At 37.6% G+C, this 21,461-nt stretch overlaps 2 protein-coding genes and 1 long non-coding RNA gene across 4 annotated transcripts in view; 2 read left to right on the forward strand and 1 right to left on the reverse strand.

Moving 5' to 3' along the window:
* Positions 1-21,461, forward strand: part of LOC309509895 (uncharacterized protein) — a 328,406-nt gene that overhangs the window by 197,390 nt on the left and 109,555 nt on the right. For both annotated transcript variants that reach the window (XM_082184865.1, XM_082184866.1), the window contains exon 11: positions 16,258-16,431. In XM_082184865.1, the coding sequence (XP_082040991.1) occupies positions 16,258-16,431 (174 nt within the window). The remainder of the gene's footprint in view (positions 1-16,257; positions 16,432-21,461) is intronic.
* Positions 658-1,235, reverse strand: LOC309512977. Its single transcript, XR_014211237.1, has 2 exons — positions 1,067-1,235; positions 658-985 (listed from the first exon to the last, which is right to left on the reverse strand). It is a non-coding gene; the product is annotated as an uncharacterized lncRNA (long non-coding RNA).
* LOC309476887 (protein NLRC3-like) lies at positions 4,569-13,144 on the forward strand. Its single transcript, XM_082140032.1, has 4 exons — positions 4,569-4,861; positions 6,685-6,801; positions 9,390-11,346; positions 13,012-13,144. Exons 1-3 carry the CDS (start codon positions 4,629-4,631, stop codon positions 11,311-11,313), a joined length of 2,274 nt encoding a protein of 757 aa, XP_081996158.1. The 5' UTR covers positions 4,569-4,628; the 3' UTR covers positions 11,314-11,346; positions 13,012-13,144.

Genomic DNA, 21,461 nt, shown 5'->3' on the forward strand with positions numbered 1-21,461 from the left:
AGTTGAGAACAATAATAATACAAATTGAAAGCATATTGAATTGGCTCTTACAATACCATCTGGTCCCATTGCTTTGTTTGACTGTAAAGTTGTATATATATATATATATATATATATATTCCAAAATATATTTAACTGAAATGATTTGTAAGCCACATTTATCCAACTTTTTTTTTTTGCTATTTGAGTTTTTTTTTTTTTTATCCTGATATTGTCAGAATTGAGAATAAGCACTGAAAGGATATTCAGTATGGCATTTATGAGAAACATTAAAGTATGCCATGGCATTGACGTGTATGATGAATAATGATGATACGATTTCCAAAAAGCATACTAATACCATGTTTTGGTGGCAATTCACCAGCACTGTTTGACATGTTATAACTGCACAATACAAATTGCTTTCTGTCATACCTACATGTTCATATATACTCCAACAGCACAAGCATCCTTTAGCTGATGAGTTTATGGAAATTACACTTTATGTAAATCAGTCTGCAGCTCTTATTGCTGTATGAAGATGAGAGAGACCCAGAACATCCAATTTGAGCACAAGATAACTCGCAGATGCCACTGTGTAAAGTTTTTGGGAATGTTTGGTTCAGGAATGTGCTACCAGGATGGTGTGTCTATTAAAACACTCCTGTGTACTCAGTACTCAGTCCATACTCATTTATTGTAACAGATCGTGAATCAGGCCATAGAGTAGAATGGGAATCAGATATAGAGTTGTATGGTTTCTATAAACAAATAAACAACAAACAGAATCTTAAATATAATTAACACCATAGAACTTCAACTAATAAATCATTAATCACATAATCCAATCCTAAACAATTCAACATCAAAATAGTAAGAACACTGAAACATAAGAATCATAATCACATAGAACATTTCAGAATTAGACCCAAACAGAATCTCAAGAATTAACATTATGAAACAAATCAAAAGAGCACAAACTTACATTGTCAGGAACACATCAACTCTACAAAGGCTCTCATTAAGAGAGAAAGAAAGGACAGTCTTCTTCAATTGCATATGGCATACATACACCAACACACCAAACAATAGTAATTTATCAATCATTAAGTGCACCTGAGGAGACTTAGCTCCTCCCATGACTGGCTACGTCATGTGATCCATAGGAATTCTCAACACACTGTTAAGACTTCATTATCATAACTTATTACTTTATCTTTGCAGATAATTCACAAAGTGTAAACCAGAGTTGAAGAGTGGATGTTTGCAGTCACCACAAGATGAAGATCAGGGCCTACCTGAGAGAAGCTTTCATCCCCACAACACAGTAAAATGACAGTGTAGATTCAGGATTTGATTAGGTCTCGTGTATTTTCGTGAGGGGTGCAAAATATCCCCTCGAAACAGAAACACAGTCCAAACCTCACACGTGTTGAAATCTGCTACACTCTCATCGATGGTTTTGGGTTGAATCGCTGACTGAAATGAGTGACTCCAAAGTAACGTGGCTCCATCTAGTGGAGAACATACGAGCACTTCAGCAAAACAACGACTAACTCACCCAAAACCAAGCATATATTTAGTGATAAGAATATTAATTTCTAGAAATGAAATGACAGTTGGAAAAATGTGGGTAAAAATCTACATTTTTAAACTGACTCTGAACTGCAACTTTCAGATGCCACACACACAGTCAGTGGGATCGCAGGCGGTGAAAGAGGTCCCAATTTGGAGGATCCTTAATCAGCCTTCGTTTTGAGGCCTTCATTTTGTATCATCCAATCACCCAAAATCCTTTGCACACCTCTGTGTCAAAACCCAGTGAGCTTCCAGTTTAGACCGTAGGCCTATTTTTGGCCATTTTTAACTTGCTATCACCAAACCCAATACGATCCTGTGACCCCAGGTGATTATAACTGCAGGCACATTTGGTGCCCTAAGTCATTCTTTTTTTTCCAGCTTTTTTTCAAATGGTTATATTTTTTATTGTTTTAATAATTTGTTACTCATTGTCATGGATCACAAGATGTTATAGGCCATATCAATAGAATATTTTCTGTAAAAGTGTCTTATAGCTGTAAATCATGATTTCTTGTTGTCTGAATTGGTCAGTGTATTTGTTCCATCATGCATCATTGTGCAATCAAAATATTTTATTTTAAAGCTGCAGTCCGTAACTTTTTTGGGTTAAAATGATCCAAAATAAATTTCTGATCAAGTACATAATATTTAAATAACCTCATTTAAGAATGATATGAAATAACCATTTTGTGTTCAAACATAAAACAAATAACAGCCAAATGGTAGCAACTCAAAACAAGCAACTGACAGACAATTTTATATAAATGCATTTGTATTTGATTAAATGTTGTAGGCTACATATGAGAGAGTTGTCTAGTTGTCATCGTTTTACTCCAGATCCTTTATTTCTACAACGATATTGTGTAGATGTAGCCTATTTAAATTTCAACCCAGATGCAGAGGCCTGTGTATCAATGAATGACCCACATTTGCCCACATTTAGGCTGTGGTGTGTGTGCATCAGCATGTGTGAATGCCTGCACTTAAATGGGCTTATTGTTGACATAAAAAAAAAATGATGTGTTTTTCCGAGGGTTAAGTCATCGGTTAATTCCTTGATTTCCGTTTTGACAGTTTACTTATTTAATCACATTGCTAATTCTCTTTATTGTATTGTTTGATCCGTTTTCCTGGGAAATTTATTTATTTTTATTTTATTTTGTCATCATTATTTTTTTAAGGAGATAAAAATGGTGCTTATCAACCGTGATTGACATGGCAATAACATTCTATAACTTTATTTTGTCAGTTAAAGTTGGGAGTGGTTTTCTTGGAGTGTGCAGGTTTAGCTTTTGGACTGGAAATCGTCGACCCAATCTGGCAACACTGGGCGCGGACCACTATCTCACTAACCTCACCTGACTGTCTCAGGTGAAACCGAAAGCTTATCAGTGCCATTTCAGAGGATTCAGATTCAGAAATGCCTTCCTTTGCATGATACGGTAAGTAGCCTACGTTTTAACGTTTCATAGCTGTAATGGGCTAATAATAATAGGTTACTGATCTTGCGTCTAAATAGATTTTATATCAAATTCAAAGGACATGTTGATGTTTGTCGCTAATCTCGTGATACTTCACGGTGGAAACTGCCACTCATTAAATGGCAACTAACTTCCGCAGTTCTTTTTCCTCTAACAGGAAAATGTATCAGCCTATTTTATTTTAAACCCTGGTCTAGTTTACATCGATTATGGTTGAGGGTGCTTCTGAAATTATATGAGGGGAGTCAAGTGTAAAAGTAATGTTCAATGACTTTGAACATCCCAGTCAGCAAATTATTTGGCTCAAAATTCCTACCCAAAACACCTGAAGTGTGGCCTGGATCATAACTTAATAACTGAACCAAAACAGTGCCACAATTCCACCCATAGTGAGCCAAATTAATAAAAACAGATGTAGCCCATGTGTGAACCTCAGGCTATATTGTTTGGTTGAGTTTTGTAAAAGGCTGACTGTGACGGCCCTTATGTGCGGGGGTCCAGTATTGCTCAACACAACTGAGTTTAAAAAGCAAAGAAAAGTTTACAACACAACGAAATAAAGCCACAACACAACGAAATTTAAAAAGCAAAAATAAGTTCACAACACAATGGAATTTAAAAAGCAAACATAAGTTCACAACACAACAATCAATACAACACAACGTAAATGTGTCTGACTCAGCAGTAAAGTTAGTTTAAGGTTTGATATTCGCTGCATTTGCCTAGGCTGCTAAACTTACCGTCTGTAAATTCCACTCACTTCCGAATATAAACGTCCAAATGAACGACAAAGTTATAGTAAATTTCTAGTGGGCAGACTGGCCTACTGAATGAGCTTCTGCCAATATCTCGCTTGTACAGTAGCCTACACGATTAGGCCTACTTTTTGAAAAAAAAAAAAACATACTGTAACCATAACTATGACTATAATATTTTGTTCTTCTTGCGCTCTTGCGCTGTCATGGGGGAGTGAAGTTGTAAACGCTTCCTTTATAGTCTTTTGGCCCGGCTGGATTTTGTTACTCGTATGTTCTTGAAATTTTTAATGAAGGGTAATGATCTAACAATGATTTGACAAGTGGCTCTTCATGTCCTTTCTCGTTTCTTGTCACAGGGAAACCGAAATGCTTCCACATTTCAGATTTAAAATTCACTTTTGCGTCTACAATTTGAAATCTATCTCTTCTCCTTCGCTGCTAACAGTATCCACAATTTTCGCTCTCCTGGCTCTGTTGAGGCAGCAGATGAAAGGATGATGGGCACGCATTGGTCGATGGGAATTGTAGTTTCCACTTCCCTCCGCTCTGCTCCACTGGGCTGAAAAAAACGCCGCTTTTTGCCCAGAAGACCTATCGTTTCATACAGTTGTGTGACCACGATGATATCGAGACACTTTTGCTATCGCAATACCACGAAATTGATAATATCGTTACATCCCTATAATCTAGTAAAACTTAGTGATTTATTTTTAATTTTAATTTCATGTCAAAATTCAGTGTATGTTCTGTTCCTCTACATACAGGCCTGAAATATAACCTCTCATCTAGCAGGAAGAGAAGTAGAAGTCTGCCTGTAAGATGAGCGTGTATGAGGAGAGCAAGAAAGGAGAAGACGACCTGTAAAATGAGTGTGTGTGAGGAGAGAGAGGAGGAGAAGTCGGCCTGTGGAATGAGTGTGTGTGAGGAGAGTGAGGAGGAGGCTTCGGTTCACATTCAGAGAGCAGCATCTCCAGAGTTCAGCTGTGTGTCTATGAAGAGTGACATCTCCATTGGTCTGCCGCCTGATCTCAGCGATGGACCTGCTGTGACCTCTGACCCTGTGTGAGTAGTGGAAGTGAAATTATCGAATGAAACATGGTGAATCACTCACTGAGGTTTTCTCTGAAAAGTAAATCACTTTAGAAAACAAAAAGAAAAGATGCCAGTCACCCACTGAGGGTCTGAAACTGTCTGAACTGAGTCCCAGTGAAGTGATTTAATGATCAGAGAAAGGTGTCAGGTGACTTATGTATGTGACACAACATCACAGACACAGGCCGGTTCCTTGAAACGGGTGTTTAATTCTTAGGCTCGTCTTGTTTACACCGTGAGAACTATATTCATAAATGAACATAGCACAAACACATCAGCAGATATACATAGCAATACATAGTTTTTTAAGAAAACAAGATACAAAATTATGCTTTCAATACATTAAACAAGTGAAACAAATACCTTGTTGGCTGCTTTTTATGAAAAGAGGTCATTGAGTCCTTGTTTTACTTAAAATTGCTGTCCTTTTGACATAAGAATCACTGATTTTCAGCTTAAATGCAACTTAGCAGAGCCTCGTGCGGCGTCGCTCATCATCAGTCCATCGGGGGGCGACGCAGTAGTTCGGCATTTCCACTAAAGTGACGCATTCTTGCACCTTACGTTTTAAAGAGCAACAAATTAATTTATATCACATTCACATTTTAAATTGTACCTCAAATAGATGAATGCATGAAATTATGGATTTAATTATAAATTAATTAATGATGAAACAAATGCACAGAACATCTGCATAACAGCACTTGCAATGTGATGTACTGATTTTTAGAGACTTTTTCAAAACTTGAAAGTAAACATCCACTGCTATGATTGGGTAACAGTTTTGCATATTAAAATAATTTTTAACGTTCGCACCATTACATGTGTGGAATCTGAAAACGTCTGATGCTGAAGAATATATCGTTACATCCAGTGTTGGGGAGTAATGCATTACAAGTAACTTGAGTTACGTAATCAGATTACTTTTTTCAAATAACTAGTAAAGTAACTCATTACTTAAAATATCTGAGTTACTTTTTCAAATAAGTAACGCAAGTTGTTTTGTTTTTCCATTTATTGACAGACAGCTCGTCTGTCCTGATGTTGAGAGAAATCATGTGCAGAGGCGTTGTGTGCGCTGGGTTTATTCCAGTTCTAGACTAATGTGAACAGGCATTTACTCATCTCACAGATCCAGTATCACTCAACATTAATAAAAACGGTGAAGTGCAATCTCAGAATATTATGTAAACCTGCAATAATTAAAGATATTAAATTACACAAATATACTTTATGTATTTTATCTTTTATCTATTTAATTATTTATTTTCAGTTTTTGTATTTATTATTTATTACTATTTATATTATTTATTATTATATTATTGCTAAGGTAAGCGCGTTGAGCTTTCTTCTCTTCTTCTTCATTCCAGAATGGCAGAATAACTAAAAACTTTTTTTTAATTGCACCCTCTACTATACTGGCGTGATTTTGCATTTCTTTCAACCTGAGGCTTATTCATTTCACTTTTGGTGTGAAAGTGCCTTTACATTTGCCAATAATGAAAACATAAAACATGTTTGTTTTTTTTGTATCAATTTTCGAAACACAAATTATGATTTTTTTTAAATGTATTTATTGAAGGTCCATGCAACCAAGCATATCAAAATATGCAACCAATAGGACTTTTACTGCAGATTATTTTTTTAGGATTTGGCGTAATATTGATGCAATCCGCCTTCATTTAAGTGTTCATTGTTCATTTAATAGAGCATACGGATACACTTTAAAGAAGCAATTTGAAATATGAATGTCTTTTTCTGCCTTTTTGTCTTATAATGTCTTTTTTCATCAGCAAGAAGAGAAAGAGAGCAGCATCTCCGATATCTAGCTGTGTTTCTATGAAGAGTAACAACTCCATTGTTCTGCCGCCTAATCTCAGTGATGGACCTGCTGTGACCTCTGACCCTGTGTGAGTATCATGTGCAACTCTGTATTTCAGTCCCTGAATTCAGAAATTGAGAAGTGCCCTTTGACCCTCTCTGAGTGTAATCATGTAGGACATAAGAACCAAAGTTGTACATTAAGATTACAATATATTATCTCTGCATTAGTTCTTTAGCTTGAAATAATAAATCAACTGATGTTTTTTTTTTTTTTTTTTTTTTTAATAAGTACATCACAGTAATAATAATCATGATGTAAAAAAAAGAGACAACTTTAAAGAAATTTTCAGTAAGGCCTTTGATAAAAACATTTTCTTTTTTGCCTTTAAATTCCTGCTGTGCATCATTAATCTACAGTATTTAAGAAACTATATTAGTCTTAGAACAGAACCTTGAGAAGCTCAAGATCACAAAATTGGGTTACATTTTATTTTGATGGTCTGCTTTAGAAATTATGTTGACTATAGTAATATTGCACTTACATGTCAACTAACTCTCATTAGAATATTAGTAGACTGGTAGGGATACTTTTCAGGTTGGTAGTGTAAAGGCCCGTACACACCGGGACGAATTTCGCGCGCGATATTCGCCGACGTTTAACGCCTCGTGACTAAACAAAGGGCGCCAATGTGAGTGTGCACACCGACGCGAAAAACGCCACGCGTAAAAGCTTTTTTTTTTTTTGCCGCTTTTGCTCACGTGTCTGGAGCTTCTAAAGTTACAGTAAAACACAACTTGGGGGCGCTCAAACACAAAACGGTCTTGCCGAGCACACATACGTAACAGCGAAGAAGATATACGCCAAGTAGCGTCTACACTGCCCATGGACAGACACTGCCGGGAAGAAATGACGAGGAAGATGCAAGGCAAGATGAATGTAGAGCTGCTGGTCTCGTTGGTGTCGGAATAAAGAACTATATGACAAACGCGACAGCGACTACACAAATCTTGTTAAAAGAGAACTGTTATGGAGTGGTATTGCAGAGTATAGACTGTTATGGAGTGGTATTGTATTTCTGTTTTACATTAAGCGCCATCTAATGTCAGGGAATGAATTTGCATGTTCACTCGGCTCATCGTCAGCGAAAATCGCTTGGGTGTGAACACAAAAAACGCGTTGAAAAACGCTGGCGAATAACGCGCGCCGATATTCGTCCCGGTGTGTACGGGCCTTAAGGCTGGAAGCTTACGCTGCTATTTTGAACCAATAATCTGAACAAAAGGCAGTTGAAGGATGACGTGTATAATTCAAATATTTATCTGACTCCAATATAACTAATCTGACTCCATTAAAGTTGTTGTTATTCTTTAACCTCTTATTCTTTAAAGGTAAAGGTCTTTCTTAGAACTAATAGGAAAACGTAGGATTTAACCTGAACGTTTAGATAACGAAAGTTAAAATCACTTTAGCTTTCAACATAATCAGTGATAAAAGGAAATATTCTCAAAGCCTTTAAAGCAGGCAAAGTTATTTATTAAGTTAAATGTTTAAATATACAGACAGTAGAATGGAACAACATACTGTATTAGAAACTTAGTTGTAACAAATAATGCACTGTCGTGCAGAAGAGGCCGTAAAATCCTTTCTTCTAGTATGAGGATACGCACCGGTGTGCGGGAGTGGCGGGGTTAAAGTCTTTCTCCTAGATCAACAGTTACCTTTCCTTCTTATACCCTGAGCAAAGCATTGTTAAACATGAGTGGAATACCAACACCAAACCGACCGACAGGAAACCAAAAGATCAGGCAAAGGGGTAGTGATCAAGAGGGGGAGAAGAACATTAACATATTCTCCTCAATGCATATTTAACCAATAGTACCTAGATTGTACATTAGGATACTTTAATATCTCTATTAAGTTCACCACCATTCATTTCAGTTTATAAGCTGTCAGATGAGACCAAACATGGCATAGTTACATATTAGAACATACTAGTAAATAAACTGTATGTAGTTGAAAGCATCTACAGTTCTGTATGTCCTGTGAAGCAAATGGTACAGACGTGTCATTGAGGTGCAAACGACTCTGTCTCTCCCGACAGAACCATCCTGTGCCTGGAGTGTCCCAACAGTCCTCAATCAGCATATTGATGAATCCCTTGCACTACATAGGCATTAGCATACTGTGATGATGAAGGCCATTGTGCCACGTTTAATTCAAATGTATACACTTTAAAAGGCTTTTTGAAGTACTAGGGCAGTAAAGAGTTCTGCCCATATTTGTTCAGCCCTACGGTAGAATAAATTGACACACTTGCAAAGTTACTTATAGTCAGTAGAATGTCTGTTGGGGAGCATCAAAATAAAGTTAGCAGATATTAAGCAGACAGTCTACTAATACTATAATGACTGATAGTTGACATGTAGGTACATTGTTACTAACAGTCAACAGAATATCTAAAGGGGGCCAACAAAATAAAGTGTTACCATAAATTAGCCACAAAAGCTAAACTCTTAAATGGACACTTCTTTCTAAATGTTGTATGTTTTCAAATAAGATTAAATAAGAACCAAATAAGATGTTTTCCAATATGACATTTAAAATATTTTCTCTAATTTTATAAAGATCTATCCTATTTGTTTTGTCTCTCTGTTCATCTTAATGTCTTTTCAGTGGTGAGAGATCTGACCAGATCCGATATGTGTCCTGTCAGACCAGCACATCCTCCTGTCAGAAACACATCAGTCATCATGACACAGAAGCAGCCCTGCAGCTCGATTCTCACCAACCAGTGCATGATGATCTTCAGAGAGTCAAAGACCTGCACAAAACCAGCATGAAGAACAGATACGAGAGGGTCTTTGAGGGTATCAAACTACAAGAGAATCAGACCCTCCTGAACAGGATTTACACACAGCTGTACATCATAGAGGGAGAGAGTGAAGGAGTGAATGAAGAACATGAGGTGCTACAGATGGAGAAAAGTTACAAGACACTCCAAGACACTCCAATCAACTGCAATGACATCTTTGATCCTTCACCTGAACCTGGATATGAGGAGAAGAAAGATAAAATCAAGACTGTTCTTACTAAAGGCATCGCTGGAATTGGAAAAACCGTCTCTGTGCAGAAGTTCATTTTGGACTGGGCCGAGGGAAAAGCCAATCAGGATGTAGATTTCATGTTTGTGCTTCCATTTCGTGAGCTGAACTTGATAAAAGATCATCAGTACAGTCTTCACAGACTTCTGCTGGACTTTCATCCTGAACTTCAAGATCTGGACTCAGAGATGTATGACTGTACAGTTGTGTTGATCTTTGATGGTCTGGATGAAAGCAGATTGACACTGAAGTTTACAGACAGTGTGAAAGTTTCTGATGTGACTGAGACTTCATCAGTGGGTGTGTTGATGTCAAACCTCATGAAAGGAGATCTGCTTCCCTCTGCTCTCATCTGGATCACCACCAGACCAGCAGCAGCCAATCAGATCCCATCTAACTACATCAACCGAGTGACAGAAATTCAGGGATTCAATGACCCTCAGAAGGAGGAATATTTCAGGAAGAGAATCAGTGATGAGCATCAAGCCAGCAGAATCATCTTACACATCAGAAAAGCAAGAAGCCTCCACATCATGTGCCACATACCCGTCTTCTGCTGGATCTCCGCCACTGTGCTTCAAAACATCCTGAAACAAGATATCAGTGCAGAAATCCCTCAAACTCTGACTGAAATGTACATACACTTCCTCCTCATTCAAACTCATATGAGGAACCAGAAGTATGAAGAGAGAGATCTAGAGAAACTCCCTCAGTCCAACAGAGACGTGATTGTGAAACTTGCTGAACTGGCTTTCAATCAGTTGATGGAGGGCAATGTGATGTTCTATGAGGAGGACCTGAGAGAGAGCGGCATAGACGTCACTGACGCCTCACTGTATTCTGGGATTTGCACTGAGATCTTTAGGGAGGAATCTGTGATTTATCATAGGAAGGTTTACAGCTTTGTACATCTGAGCTTTCAGGAGTTTTTTGCAGCACTGTATGTGTTTTTCTGCTATTTACACAAGAAGAGTGAAGTTCTGAAAATGTTCCTCACAGGAAAGTCCAGAACTCAGTGTGAGAATGTTCCTCTGGATGTGTTTCTGAAGGAAGCACTGAATAAAGCCTTGAAGAGTGAAAATGGACACCTGGATCTTTTCCTTCGATTCCTTCATGGCATCTCACTGGAGTCCAATCAGAGACTCTTACAGGATGTGCTGATTCACACAGAGAACAACCCAGAGAGCATCAAGAAAATAATCCAAAACCTCAAACGAGGTCAGAAAAACAATGTCAGTCCTGAAAGATGGATGAATCTGTCACACTGCTTGATTGAGATGAAGGATCATTCTGTTGTTAAAGAAATGCAGGCATTTTTAAACTCTAAAAGAAAAAGAAAAAATCTTTCTCTTGCACAATGTTCAACTTTGGCGAACATGATCCTGATGTCAGAGGAGGTGATGGATGAGTTAGACCCTAAAAAATACAACATAAAATCAAAAGATGGTAGTAGGAGACTGTTACCAGCTGTGAGGAACTGCAAAAAAGCTCTGTAAGTGTGAAAATATGAACATACAGTACTTATATTTGTACTTTTTTTCATATACTGTCTACTTTCTATAACAGTTCTATCTAATAACATGTTAGACAGATCGCTAACTAATAAACACAGAGAATGCGAGCATTGTTTGCTCTGGCGTTCTCAGCGCCGCCAAAATAAAGGTCCGTCGCGACCTAGGGGTGTGCGATATGACGATTTTTGATCGTGGACGATTAAAATGTCTCCACGATCTGCTTTTGAAGAAATATCGTAGAATCGTGCATTATATCTGTTCTGGCGCCTGTCCCAACATACTGAACAACGCGACGTATATTCACATAAAATGTTAGCGCAGCGGAACGGGACACTGCAGTTCACAAAAGTTCATAATTTGCATGTGCTTTAATGCCTTGTCGGTTAAACATTTAATTCGCGTGCTGATGCGCTGTTCTAACGTGTGCGTTTCTCAGCGCGTACATGTGAAGCTCACATGCACTAAAAACCTGTCTACCAGCGCCTGGATACTGGAGTAAGTTATCTTTCGAGTCTTATTGTGCTAATACTGTCAAATACACACAGGGTTTACATAAACAAAGTTGGTTATGTCTAAAGTGAACTCAAACTTGAGAAAATTGAGAGAAAATCTGCTTGTCAAATGCGTGTATATTAGACGCGTCGCGCGCAGCTCTTAAAGAGACAGTAGCAATAGTAAACACGCTGCCACTAAATATTATCTCATAATTTACGCACTCTAATGTTGTTCCAAACCTGTATTAATTTCCTTCTAATATTTTCTAATATTAATATTTTGAAGAATGTGGCTATCCAAAAAGTAGCTGGTCCCCATTGACTTCCATAGGAGAAAAATATACTATGGAAGTCACTGGGGTACTGATCAACTGTTTGGTTACCCACATTCTTCCAAATAACTTTTATTTTCAACAGAAGAAAGAAACTTATTCGAGTTTAAAACAACTTGAGAGAGTAAATTATGACAATTTGAATTTTTAGGAGAACTATTCCTTTAATGTTAATAAAACAACAAAATGCAAAGAGAAAATCAATCACTGCTATTGACTGATAACTTTAATAGTAGCTTTAATAAGTATCAATGTATAATTTATACAGTGAAGTCTGTTTTGTTTTATTTTCATATTTGTTCATTTAATTACTTTCTTCAATGCCACTGTTAAATACACCTGCTGTAGCTGAAAACATAAAGCACTGTTTATTTAATTTGTATATTAAGTTGTGTATGTGTAATGTGTATCTTTGATCTTAATATTTAATAACAAAGAAAATAATGACAAATATTTTTATCTTCACCCCTGTCTGCCATTTTTTTATTTTTTTTTATTTTTTTTGTTACCTAAGGCTTTGTTTTTAAAATATGGACATTAGTTTGGCTGTAATGCTCAGTCACAAAATAGTAAAACCAACATAAAAAAGAATCGTGATAAAATCGTGAATCGTGATTTTCCTGAAAAAAATCGTGATATGATATTTTTGCCATATCGCCCACCCCTACGTCGCGCCGTCAAAATAAAAGTCACCGTGCTTGCGTCACTCCCTTACCCCTCCTACCAGTTCCTATGGCCACTTGGCCAGTGCGAACGCAAACAACAAAACCGAGTTTGGGGGAGAGTAGTTCATAGAACTGTTTAGAAGTGGACAGTTCCTATAACTAAGTTCCTGTAACTACTTGGTCGGAAAGCGGCTAATGACATGACGTGCATATTTTTGTGGCCAAGTCTATTATTAACTTTTAAGATAACGTCGTTGATAAGATAACAATTTATGACACATATCACTTTATTCTATAAAACTATTTCGTTTTAATTCATTTTAGCACATTTAAATAATAATTATATTAAAAAACATATTATTTTATGTTTTGTAATCCTAAACCCCCAACATGTCAGGTGGTGTAACTGTCAGAACAGACTAAGAAAACTATTTAAATGGTGTCTTAATAATTAAGAAAACTAAAAACGAAATACTATAGCATCATTTTAGGGTTGAAACCTTTCATGTAAACAAATTTGATTAATATCAGTAGTTGTAAAGCTGTTGAGATAAAAAAAAAAAAAAAAAAAAAGTTTGTCCAGCAATTTTAATATTCCCAAAAATCAGGGTGGCACAACTGCAAACATTGCTTTTTTATTATGAATTGACAAGGTAATAACAGTAAGCACATTTAAACACATTGTTCATGACTCAAAAATATCCAGTAGGCCTACATCAGTTTAAAAAAAAAAAAAAAAAAAATTGTATTTGTCAATGACCCTTTTGTAAATTGTGATGAGTATTATCTAGGTTTGTGTTCATATGCATAAAATATACATTATTGCAGTTGAGTTTTGTATAGCCTGGGTTTCCCATGCTGCCTTGAGCGCAGCGCAATTTTATTCACGCTGCTAGGCAGCCTGGACACCATGGACCAGATTCTCCCCTCAAAAAGGGAACCAATCACAGAATGGGGAGGGAGCAGCAAGACGATGACGACGTCTATGCGACACACCGAAGCAGTTTGTTTATATCTATGGATCCAACATGGCAGCAGACGCAAAGTTACCTTTCGATGCAGCCTTAGATAGTGTTCTAAGTAGTTTAGTCTTCTTCAGACATCGTCTTTTTCCTCGTCGAATTTCTGTTGCTCTACATACGTCATCTGGTATAATTGAAACAATTGGCTATGAGCTACGTACAGGCGCATTTGATAGACATTCGTAGCGCCCAATAAACGGCTCTGGGCATTCGTAAACCACGCCTCAAATACGAGAAAATGAACATGTGGTTCCCAGACCACGTCTCAATGAGAAAGAGGTCTGACGTTAGCCAGGCTAGTGTTTACACACCCTCTCTATCAGATTACAAAAGGAATAAACTATCCCTTACAATTCAAAATAAATTTTAATCAGATCTGGCCAATTCATTCTGATTTTTGTGGTTACATGTGACTTTTTTGTTTAGATTGTGCTTCTAGTTTGATTACAATTGGATCATTAGAGTCCATGTAATCACAGCTAGAGATATTTAACCTCCAAAAAAAAAAAAAAAGACAATGTGCATTGGCTTGTTCTGTTACCACTCAAAGGTGATTGGGCTCTCAGGTGAGATCAGTCGTTCTGACGTAACGAATGTGACGGACTGATTAGTTCACCTTAATTTCATAGAGATATTCCAACTAAACTTTCTAAGTTCAACTAAATTTGAATACTTAATATTCTACTTAACTGAGTCAATGTAAAAAGATAACTCAAAGTTAAATTTAGAAAACTAAAAATGTATTAGTGTATTTGTGCAGCAGCAGTATGCCTTATATGCCACAGAAGCGTATGTGTTTGTATTGGCTGTAGGAGGTCCCTGTACTTGCACTGCAGCAGCAGCAAAAATCTACAACAACAGCAATAATCAACAGCAGCAGCATAGCAGATCTATTCACGACCAAATACAATAACATTGTCATATCCATTACCATGCTAAAAATCTTATGAGAGTTGTCATAATAGAAATTTAGTAAAAAAAATATATTTATCTATTTTAGAATATTTTTTCGATTTCCAGTGGCACGTTTGCACAGTATCCTTTTATTATCTGCATAATCATATATAAGATGTATTTACATATAAGGTCGGCTACATAATAAAGGCTTACAGTGTTGCAATCTTTTAGGGACACAAGCTCACCAACATGCCTTTTAATCATTGTACTCCCTGTTTTCAGATTTGCAGACTGTAAACTCACTGATCAGCACTGTGAAATAGTGGCTTCAGCTTTACAATCATCAAACTCCCCCCTGAGAGAGCTGGACTTGAGTAACAATGACCTGCAAGATTCAGGATTGAAGCTGCTCTGTGCTGGACTCAAGAGTCCAAACTGTCAACTCAACATACTGAGGTTTGACTTACACATTGATCAGTTAACACGCTCGCTTTTTTTCTTATCAGTGCGAAAGAGACTCAAATTACGGATAAGTGTTTGAAACTGATAAATGTCTACTTTAATTTGTGTACAAAACATGTTGTATTTACCAAGCGCTTACACAGATGCACAGTATGATTCTTCTCTTCACCGAGCACTTACACAGATACACACCGGAGCGTTTCAAAGTAGGCACCTATCAGCGGATCCGTATATCAGTGGATATATTAGGGATTGCTGATAGACGCCTGCTTTGTATCTGTATCACTCCCATGTGTTTCACGAGTTCACACTTACATACAATTTGAGGGGGTAAAGTTTAATGCATATTTGGCGTGCTGTCCGGGGGAGGGCTCCGAGCTCGGAGTTCGGAGTTCAGCTTTTGGGCCACTGAGTACACAGACTTTCCTCAAAAGTCTTATCAGTAGTACATTCTAAACACAAGAATAGTCCACTAGCGTTAAGCCATTCTGGCAAAGCAGACCCAGGCACACATACATAGTGAACATGCGGTTCTCATGGCTCTCTGGAGCAGCAGAAGTACACATGTCTTGGCAATAGATCTGCTTGTCTTGGGGAAAGCCTCTTGCACAAGCCGTGCACACTCCGTCACACCAACACTGGAACTGGTTCCCTCTTGATCCATTGACCACAATGATGATTGTAGAGCAGAGCGAAACAAATGTCTGCTCGGCTCCGAAGTGAAATCTTGATGTGAGTATTGCACACAGACCCTTATATACCCAGAAGCGGGGATGTGGTCACTAGCCAACGTGCATTGTTTCGTTCATTTACCACTTGAATGTGATAGGGCTCTAAGGCGAGATCCCAATTCATCAATCACAGACGATTAACGTTGAACATAACTGACTTATAGGGAACTTAGCATCACAATTGGATACAAATATTTACATTCATGTTGTATGCAAACAGCTTCTTATCAGAAACATAAGACAATGCACACAATGCTCTCAATCAGTTTCTACCTACATATATAGTTTTTATGCTATGAATTATTTATTGTTGCCCTATTTAGATTGTCTGGCTGTAATCTCACTGATAAGTGCTGTGAAATTGTGGCTTCAACTCTACAATCATCAAACTCCCTCCTGAGAGATCTGGATCTGAGTGACAATAAACTGCAGGATTCAGGAGTGAAGCTGCTGTTTGATGCGCTCCTGACTCCAAACTGTCAACTCAACATACTGAGGTATTTAACTCTTCTGTGTAAAATATACATGTAGAATATAAATGTTACAGGTAATACTGACATAGTTAAATAAAACATTAAGATATGTCTGTTTCTGTGTATCAGTGCACTGAAAAGACACATGTAAACAAATTTGTGATCGGAATGATTTTCAGCTCAAAAAAATAAAATAAATAAATAAATAAATAAATAAATAAAATTACCAGTTACAATTGAATACGTTTTTTAAAGAAGCCCTAGCATTTCTCTCGCATTACACATAAAGGTGACTGGCACCATTCGTGTCTGACTCAAATTTAATATTGCATGGGGAAAAGAAATCTGATCAGTTATCTGGATACAGAAGCTTCTTGATGTGGACAAATGTGAAATGTTCTGATTGGTTGATGATCCGATCTTCCTGATGAGATCACGGTGATCACATGTCAATGTCAATTGTAAACAGAGCCACAGACTCATGCACAACTATCACAAAAGCCTGTAAACAGTCACTGATGCTCAGAGAGAAACACTTTATATAAAGAACCACTACTTTTAAACGGGATCATTTGAGGAAAGCAAGTTATTATATATAACCAATTTTGCAAGGTGAACGCATGAGCTGAACTTTACTTTCAAATTGTCAGGGGTTTTTACTTATGAGATTATTATTTGAATTTGAGTCATTTGAATGAATATACAAGAGCTCACAAGCTCCTGCTTCAGTGTCAGGACAATCTCATCTCACAGAATGATAATATCCGAACAGAAACTCTCAGTAGCGGTGTTCATTTCAACCTGGAGTCGGACAATAATGCCCACAGAGCCATAGAATATATGATGTATGGAGATAGAACAGGTATAGTTTAGTTTAATTACGGTTATAACTTATTTGTCATCTGCTTTTATCCACTATTAATGCAAGCCTGATGTAGCAGACCATGTCTGAATGATGACCAAAATATACTGATGAGTTTTATGAAGTTTATTGTACATCACACAAAAGATGAAGTGTCAGTTTTACTCCAGAAAATCACTGTAAGAGTTGAATAAACACAGTATAAGAAGTGTGCATTAAAGTCTTATCCATAAACTCTCTCTCTCTCCCTTTCATTATCATCAACATACACAGCGAAGTACACAAAACACTCATTACAACTAACAGTAAACAAATATATACACACCTTTTCAGGGGGTCCTTAATAAACTGGTGAACTTAATATCCGTAAAACGACTCAGATGAACTGTAATAAAGTCTCTCCCTTCCATTACTGCTGTGACCACTATCGTTCTGGAGACTGTAAGCTTGATCACGAACAGTTGGTACAGCTCCATCCTCGAGTAACAACGAGAGTAAATGAAGACTGCTATGTTCAGTCTTACATCTTATAAAAAAACACCTCAATCGCTTTAGCAGACATTCTTGTCTACAGCTGCTCTGGCGTGGATACAGTGTTGGACTGTGTTTAGCTCACTCAGGGCAGGTCTATGCTAAAACTGCAGTGTCAGTCAACAGTCGTGGCAGGGCCTGTGCAAAAGTATGTCACACTGTCCCGAATCTGAGAACGGCTTGTTCTGAGACAGTGTTTATGATTTATGGGCATTAAAAAAAAAACACTGGGTGGATTTCTATTATTATAGGGTGGTTGTGTACACACACTGCCAACACACATTTATGTTCAAACACCATGTAAAAGTGAATTTTGCATAATAGGTGCCCTTTAACAAGCTGTAGCTTTATCAGGTGTTTTTCCACATTAAACATTTAGAATGTCCCCAACACACTTTTTCACTGTACTATATACTAAACTCATCAAGATTCAACGAGCCGCCCACTGTTGCAGGTCACGCTTGAGGGAGATACGCGGCAGTGCAGATCGCGCATCTCTTTATATGCTGAAGTAAATAAATGGTAGTGGGAAATCCACGTGTAATGAACGTGGCACTTGCAGGAGTTAATAACTTTGTACGCAATACAAATTCCAGGCCCTGTAGATTGTTCAATTATTAAGCAGAAATCCAAAATTGACCTGTTACATGTTTCTTCAAATTAGAGTAAGAAGCTGATATCTTGATTGAATTAATGTTTGAAGGATGTGTTTCCACAGCAGCCATGATTAACAGCAGTTAAAGGACAATTCCGGTGGAAAATGAACCAAGGGGTAATTAACACATGGTTACCGAGTCGATTGTTCCCTGGGATGCGTTTTCATGATAATCGAATTTAAAGAGTTTTATCTCTAAAAACAGATTAGCTTATAACACTAGTATATGGGGCATAGTGGCATAATGAGCGAGACACTAAGGATTATGTAGAAGGATCAGTTTATCACTGGGCAGACGAACAAAGACGTCTTCGTAAACCCCGCCCTACGTGTCAACGTAACATCAGAAACCGGCTCTCCACTTCCGCCAGCGAATGGGATTCTCCGCAAACCAGTGATGCCGAGAGCCAACATGGTACTAGGAATTTTTTTCCCAACGCCAAGCCTCCCCGTCTAAACGGACAAGGAGGGGTTCGAGAGGGTCGAGGAGGCAGAGGTCGCAGAGCGTATCCAGCAGGACCAATGCGCCGCTCCCCACGCAACCCACGCAACCTGAACAGACTGTGATTAACATCTCGGGATTCAACTTAAGCGAGGGAGAGACGAAAGTGCTAAGTAAAGGTTTATCTTTTTGCCCCACCAATTCTGTTAACCCATTCAAACTCAAGGTAGATACGTTTAAATTTTTCCGATCACTTCAACTTAAGAATTTTTTCTCTCTTAAACCTAGTATACCTAGGCCTACTATGGGTAATTCTGTGCAGTTAATCTCCACCATTGATAGCACAGAGTCACCTACTAGAGAGAATACACCTTTCAGAAAGAAATCTATTTTTGTTCCCTATTCTAATTTGAACCCTTTTATTACTACATACAAAAATCTAGTAGAAAATGAGTTCACTAAGATATGCAAAAAAGCACGCCAAAAGAGAATGAATTTGTCACATTTTGAAATAAAGAGTTTGAATGAACTAGAAAAGAGATCAGATATTCGTATTCGCCCTGCTGATAAAGGGGGTTCGATTGTTGTAATGAGTACTGATAAATACAACGTGAGTATTATGTCCCAACTTAATGACAAAGATTGTTATACTCTATTAACTCGTAATCCCCTAGAACATCATAAAGCGGAGATTGATCAGCTATTAGAGAAGGCACTGTATAGGGCTTGGATTACTGAAAAAGAAAAAGATTTTTTAACTGTAAAACATCCTGTATGTCCCGTGTTTTATGGACTTCCCAAAATACATAAATCCCTTATCGATCCACCACTCAGGCCCATTGTGTCTAGTATTGGTTGTCTAACAGAACCTTTGTCACAATACCTCGACTTCTTTTTGAAAAAACATGTATGTGAATTACCATCTTTTCTAGGCGATACATCTGACATATTGAGACTTTTGGATTCGTTTGAATGTGATCATGATTTTATGCTGGTGACCTGTGACGTGCAAAGTTTGTATACATGCATTCCTCATGAAGCAGGGACTGAGGCGTTACTACACTTTCTTGAAAGACGGGCCACTGATATAGCTCCTCCCAATGAATTCTTACTGACATTGTCGGAAGTCATTTTAACAATGAACTATTTTCAATATGCGGGCCATTATTATCTACAGAAGCGTGGGGTCAGTATGGGGAGTTGCTTTGCACCGTCGTATGCATGCCTAATGGGTTTATGGGAAGCTAAATTTATTGGTAACCCTGTGAACAACCTATTCCTCCCTAAAATCCCTTTGTGGAAGAGATACATTGATGATGTTTTTTTCATTTGGATGGGGACTTTGTTTGAATTGGAGAACTTCATGGCTTATATTAACTCTACCACATCCTTTTTGAGATTCACAGTAGAACACTCCATAGAAAATATTAATTTCTTGGATTTGACTATTTACAAAAATTCCCAAGGAGGTTTAGAAACATCAATCTATCGTAAACCTCTTAGCAGAAATACTCTCCTCAGAGCAGATAGCCATCATCCGAAACAACTTATTAAAAATATTCCTATTGGCCAATTTTTACGGCTTAGAAGAAATTGTAGTAGCGATGGCGACTTTGAGCGCGGAGCAGTAGAAATGACAGAGCGCTTTCGTAATAGGGGCTATACTGAAAGCGACATCTCCGCAGCCTATGAACGAGCTAGATCGATGCAACGATCACATCTCTTGATTAAAACCAAACGCGTCTCAAAGCAAAGACTTTGCTTCTCCACAGATTTTTCTCATATTGGCGGAGAAATAAAGCACGTTATTGAGAAACACTGGCACATTTTGCAGAGCGATCCAGCTCTTAAAGATATATGCGCAGAACCGCCGCGCATTTCTTTTAAGCGTCCTCGTTCACTGAGAGATAGGTTGGTTCATACGACTATGAGCCCTCCACTAAAACCTACGTGGTTGCCAGCTCCTCCTTTGGGTTTCTATAGATGTGGGCATTGTACTCATTGCTCTAACTCAAATGATACAAAGCAATTCTTCCATCCTCAGTCAGGTAAAAAATACAAGATTAATTATTTTATTAATTGTAATACCACCCACGTGATTTATATGTTGAAATGTCCATGTGGTCTGGTGTATGTAGGTCAGACTAAACGCCCCCTTAAATTACGCATTGCAGAACACAAAGCAGCAATTCGGAACCGTAATATGGATTATGCAATTGCGAGACACTATGTACAAGCTAATCATGGCTCTAATGCGTCCTTAAAATTTTGGGGTATCGAAAAAATTCTACCCTCCCAACGAGGTGGCGATATAGTCAAGTCCCTACTTCAAAGAGAGGCGTTCTGGATTTTCAATCTTAATACAGTGGAACCTAATGGTCTTAATGAGGAACTGGGCCTCTCATGCTTTTTATAGTTCACATTTTGAGGCACATGTATATGTTTCTAGCGGATCTGTATGTGTATTTTGACATTTATATATATATATATATATATATATATATATATATATATATATATATATATATATATATATATATATATTAGGGATGGGCATTCGATTA

This window comes from Leuciscus leuciscus, assembly GCF_965113295.1.
Source record: "Leuciscus leuciscus genome assembly, chromosome: 1".
NCBI classification, from domain to species: Eukaryota; Metazoa; Chordata; class Actinopteri; order Cypriniformes; family Leuciscidae; genus Leuciscus; species Leuciscus leuciscus.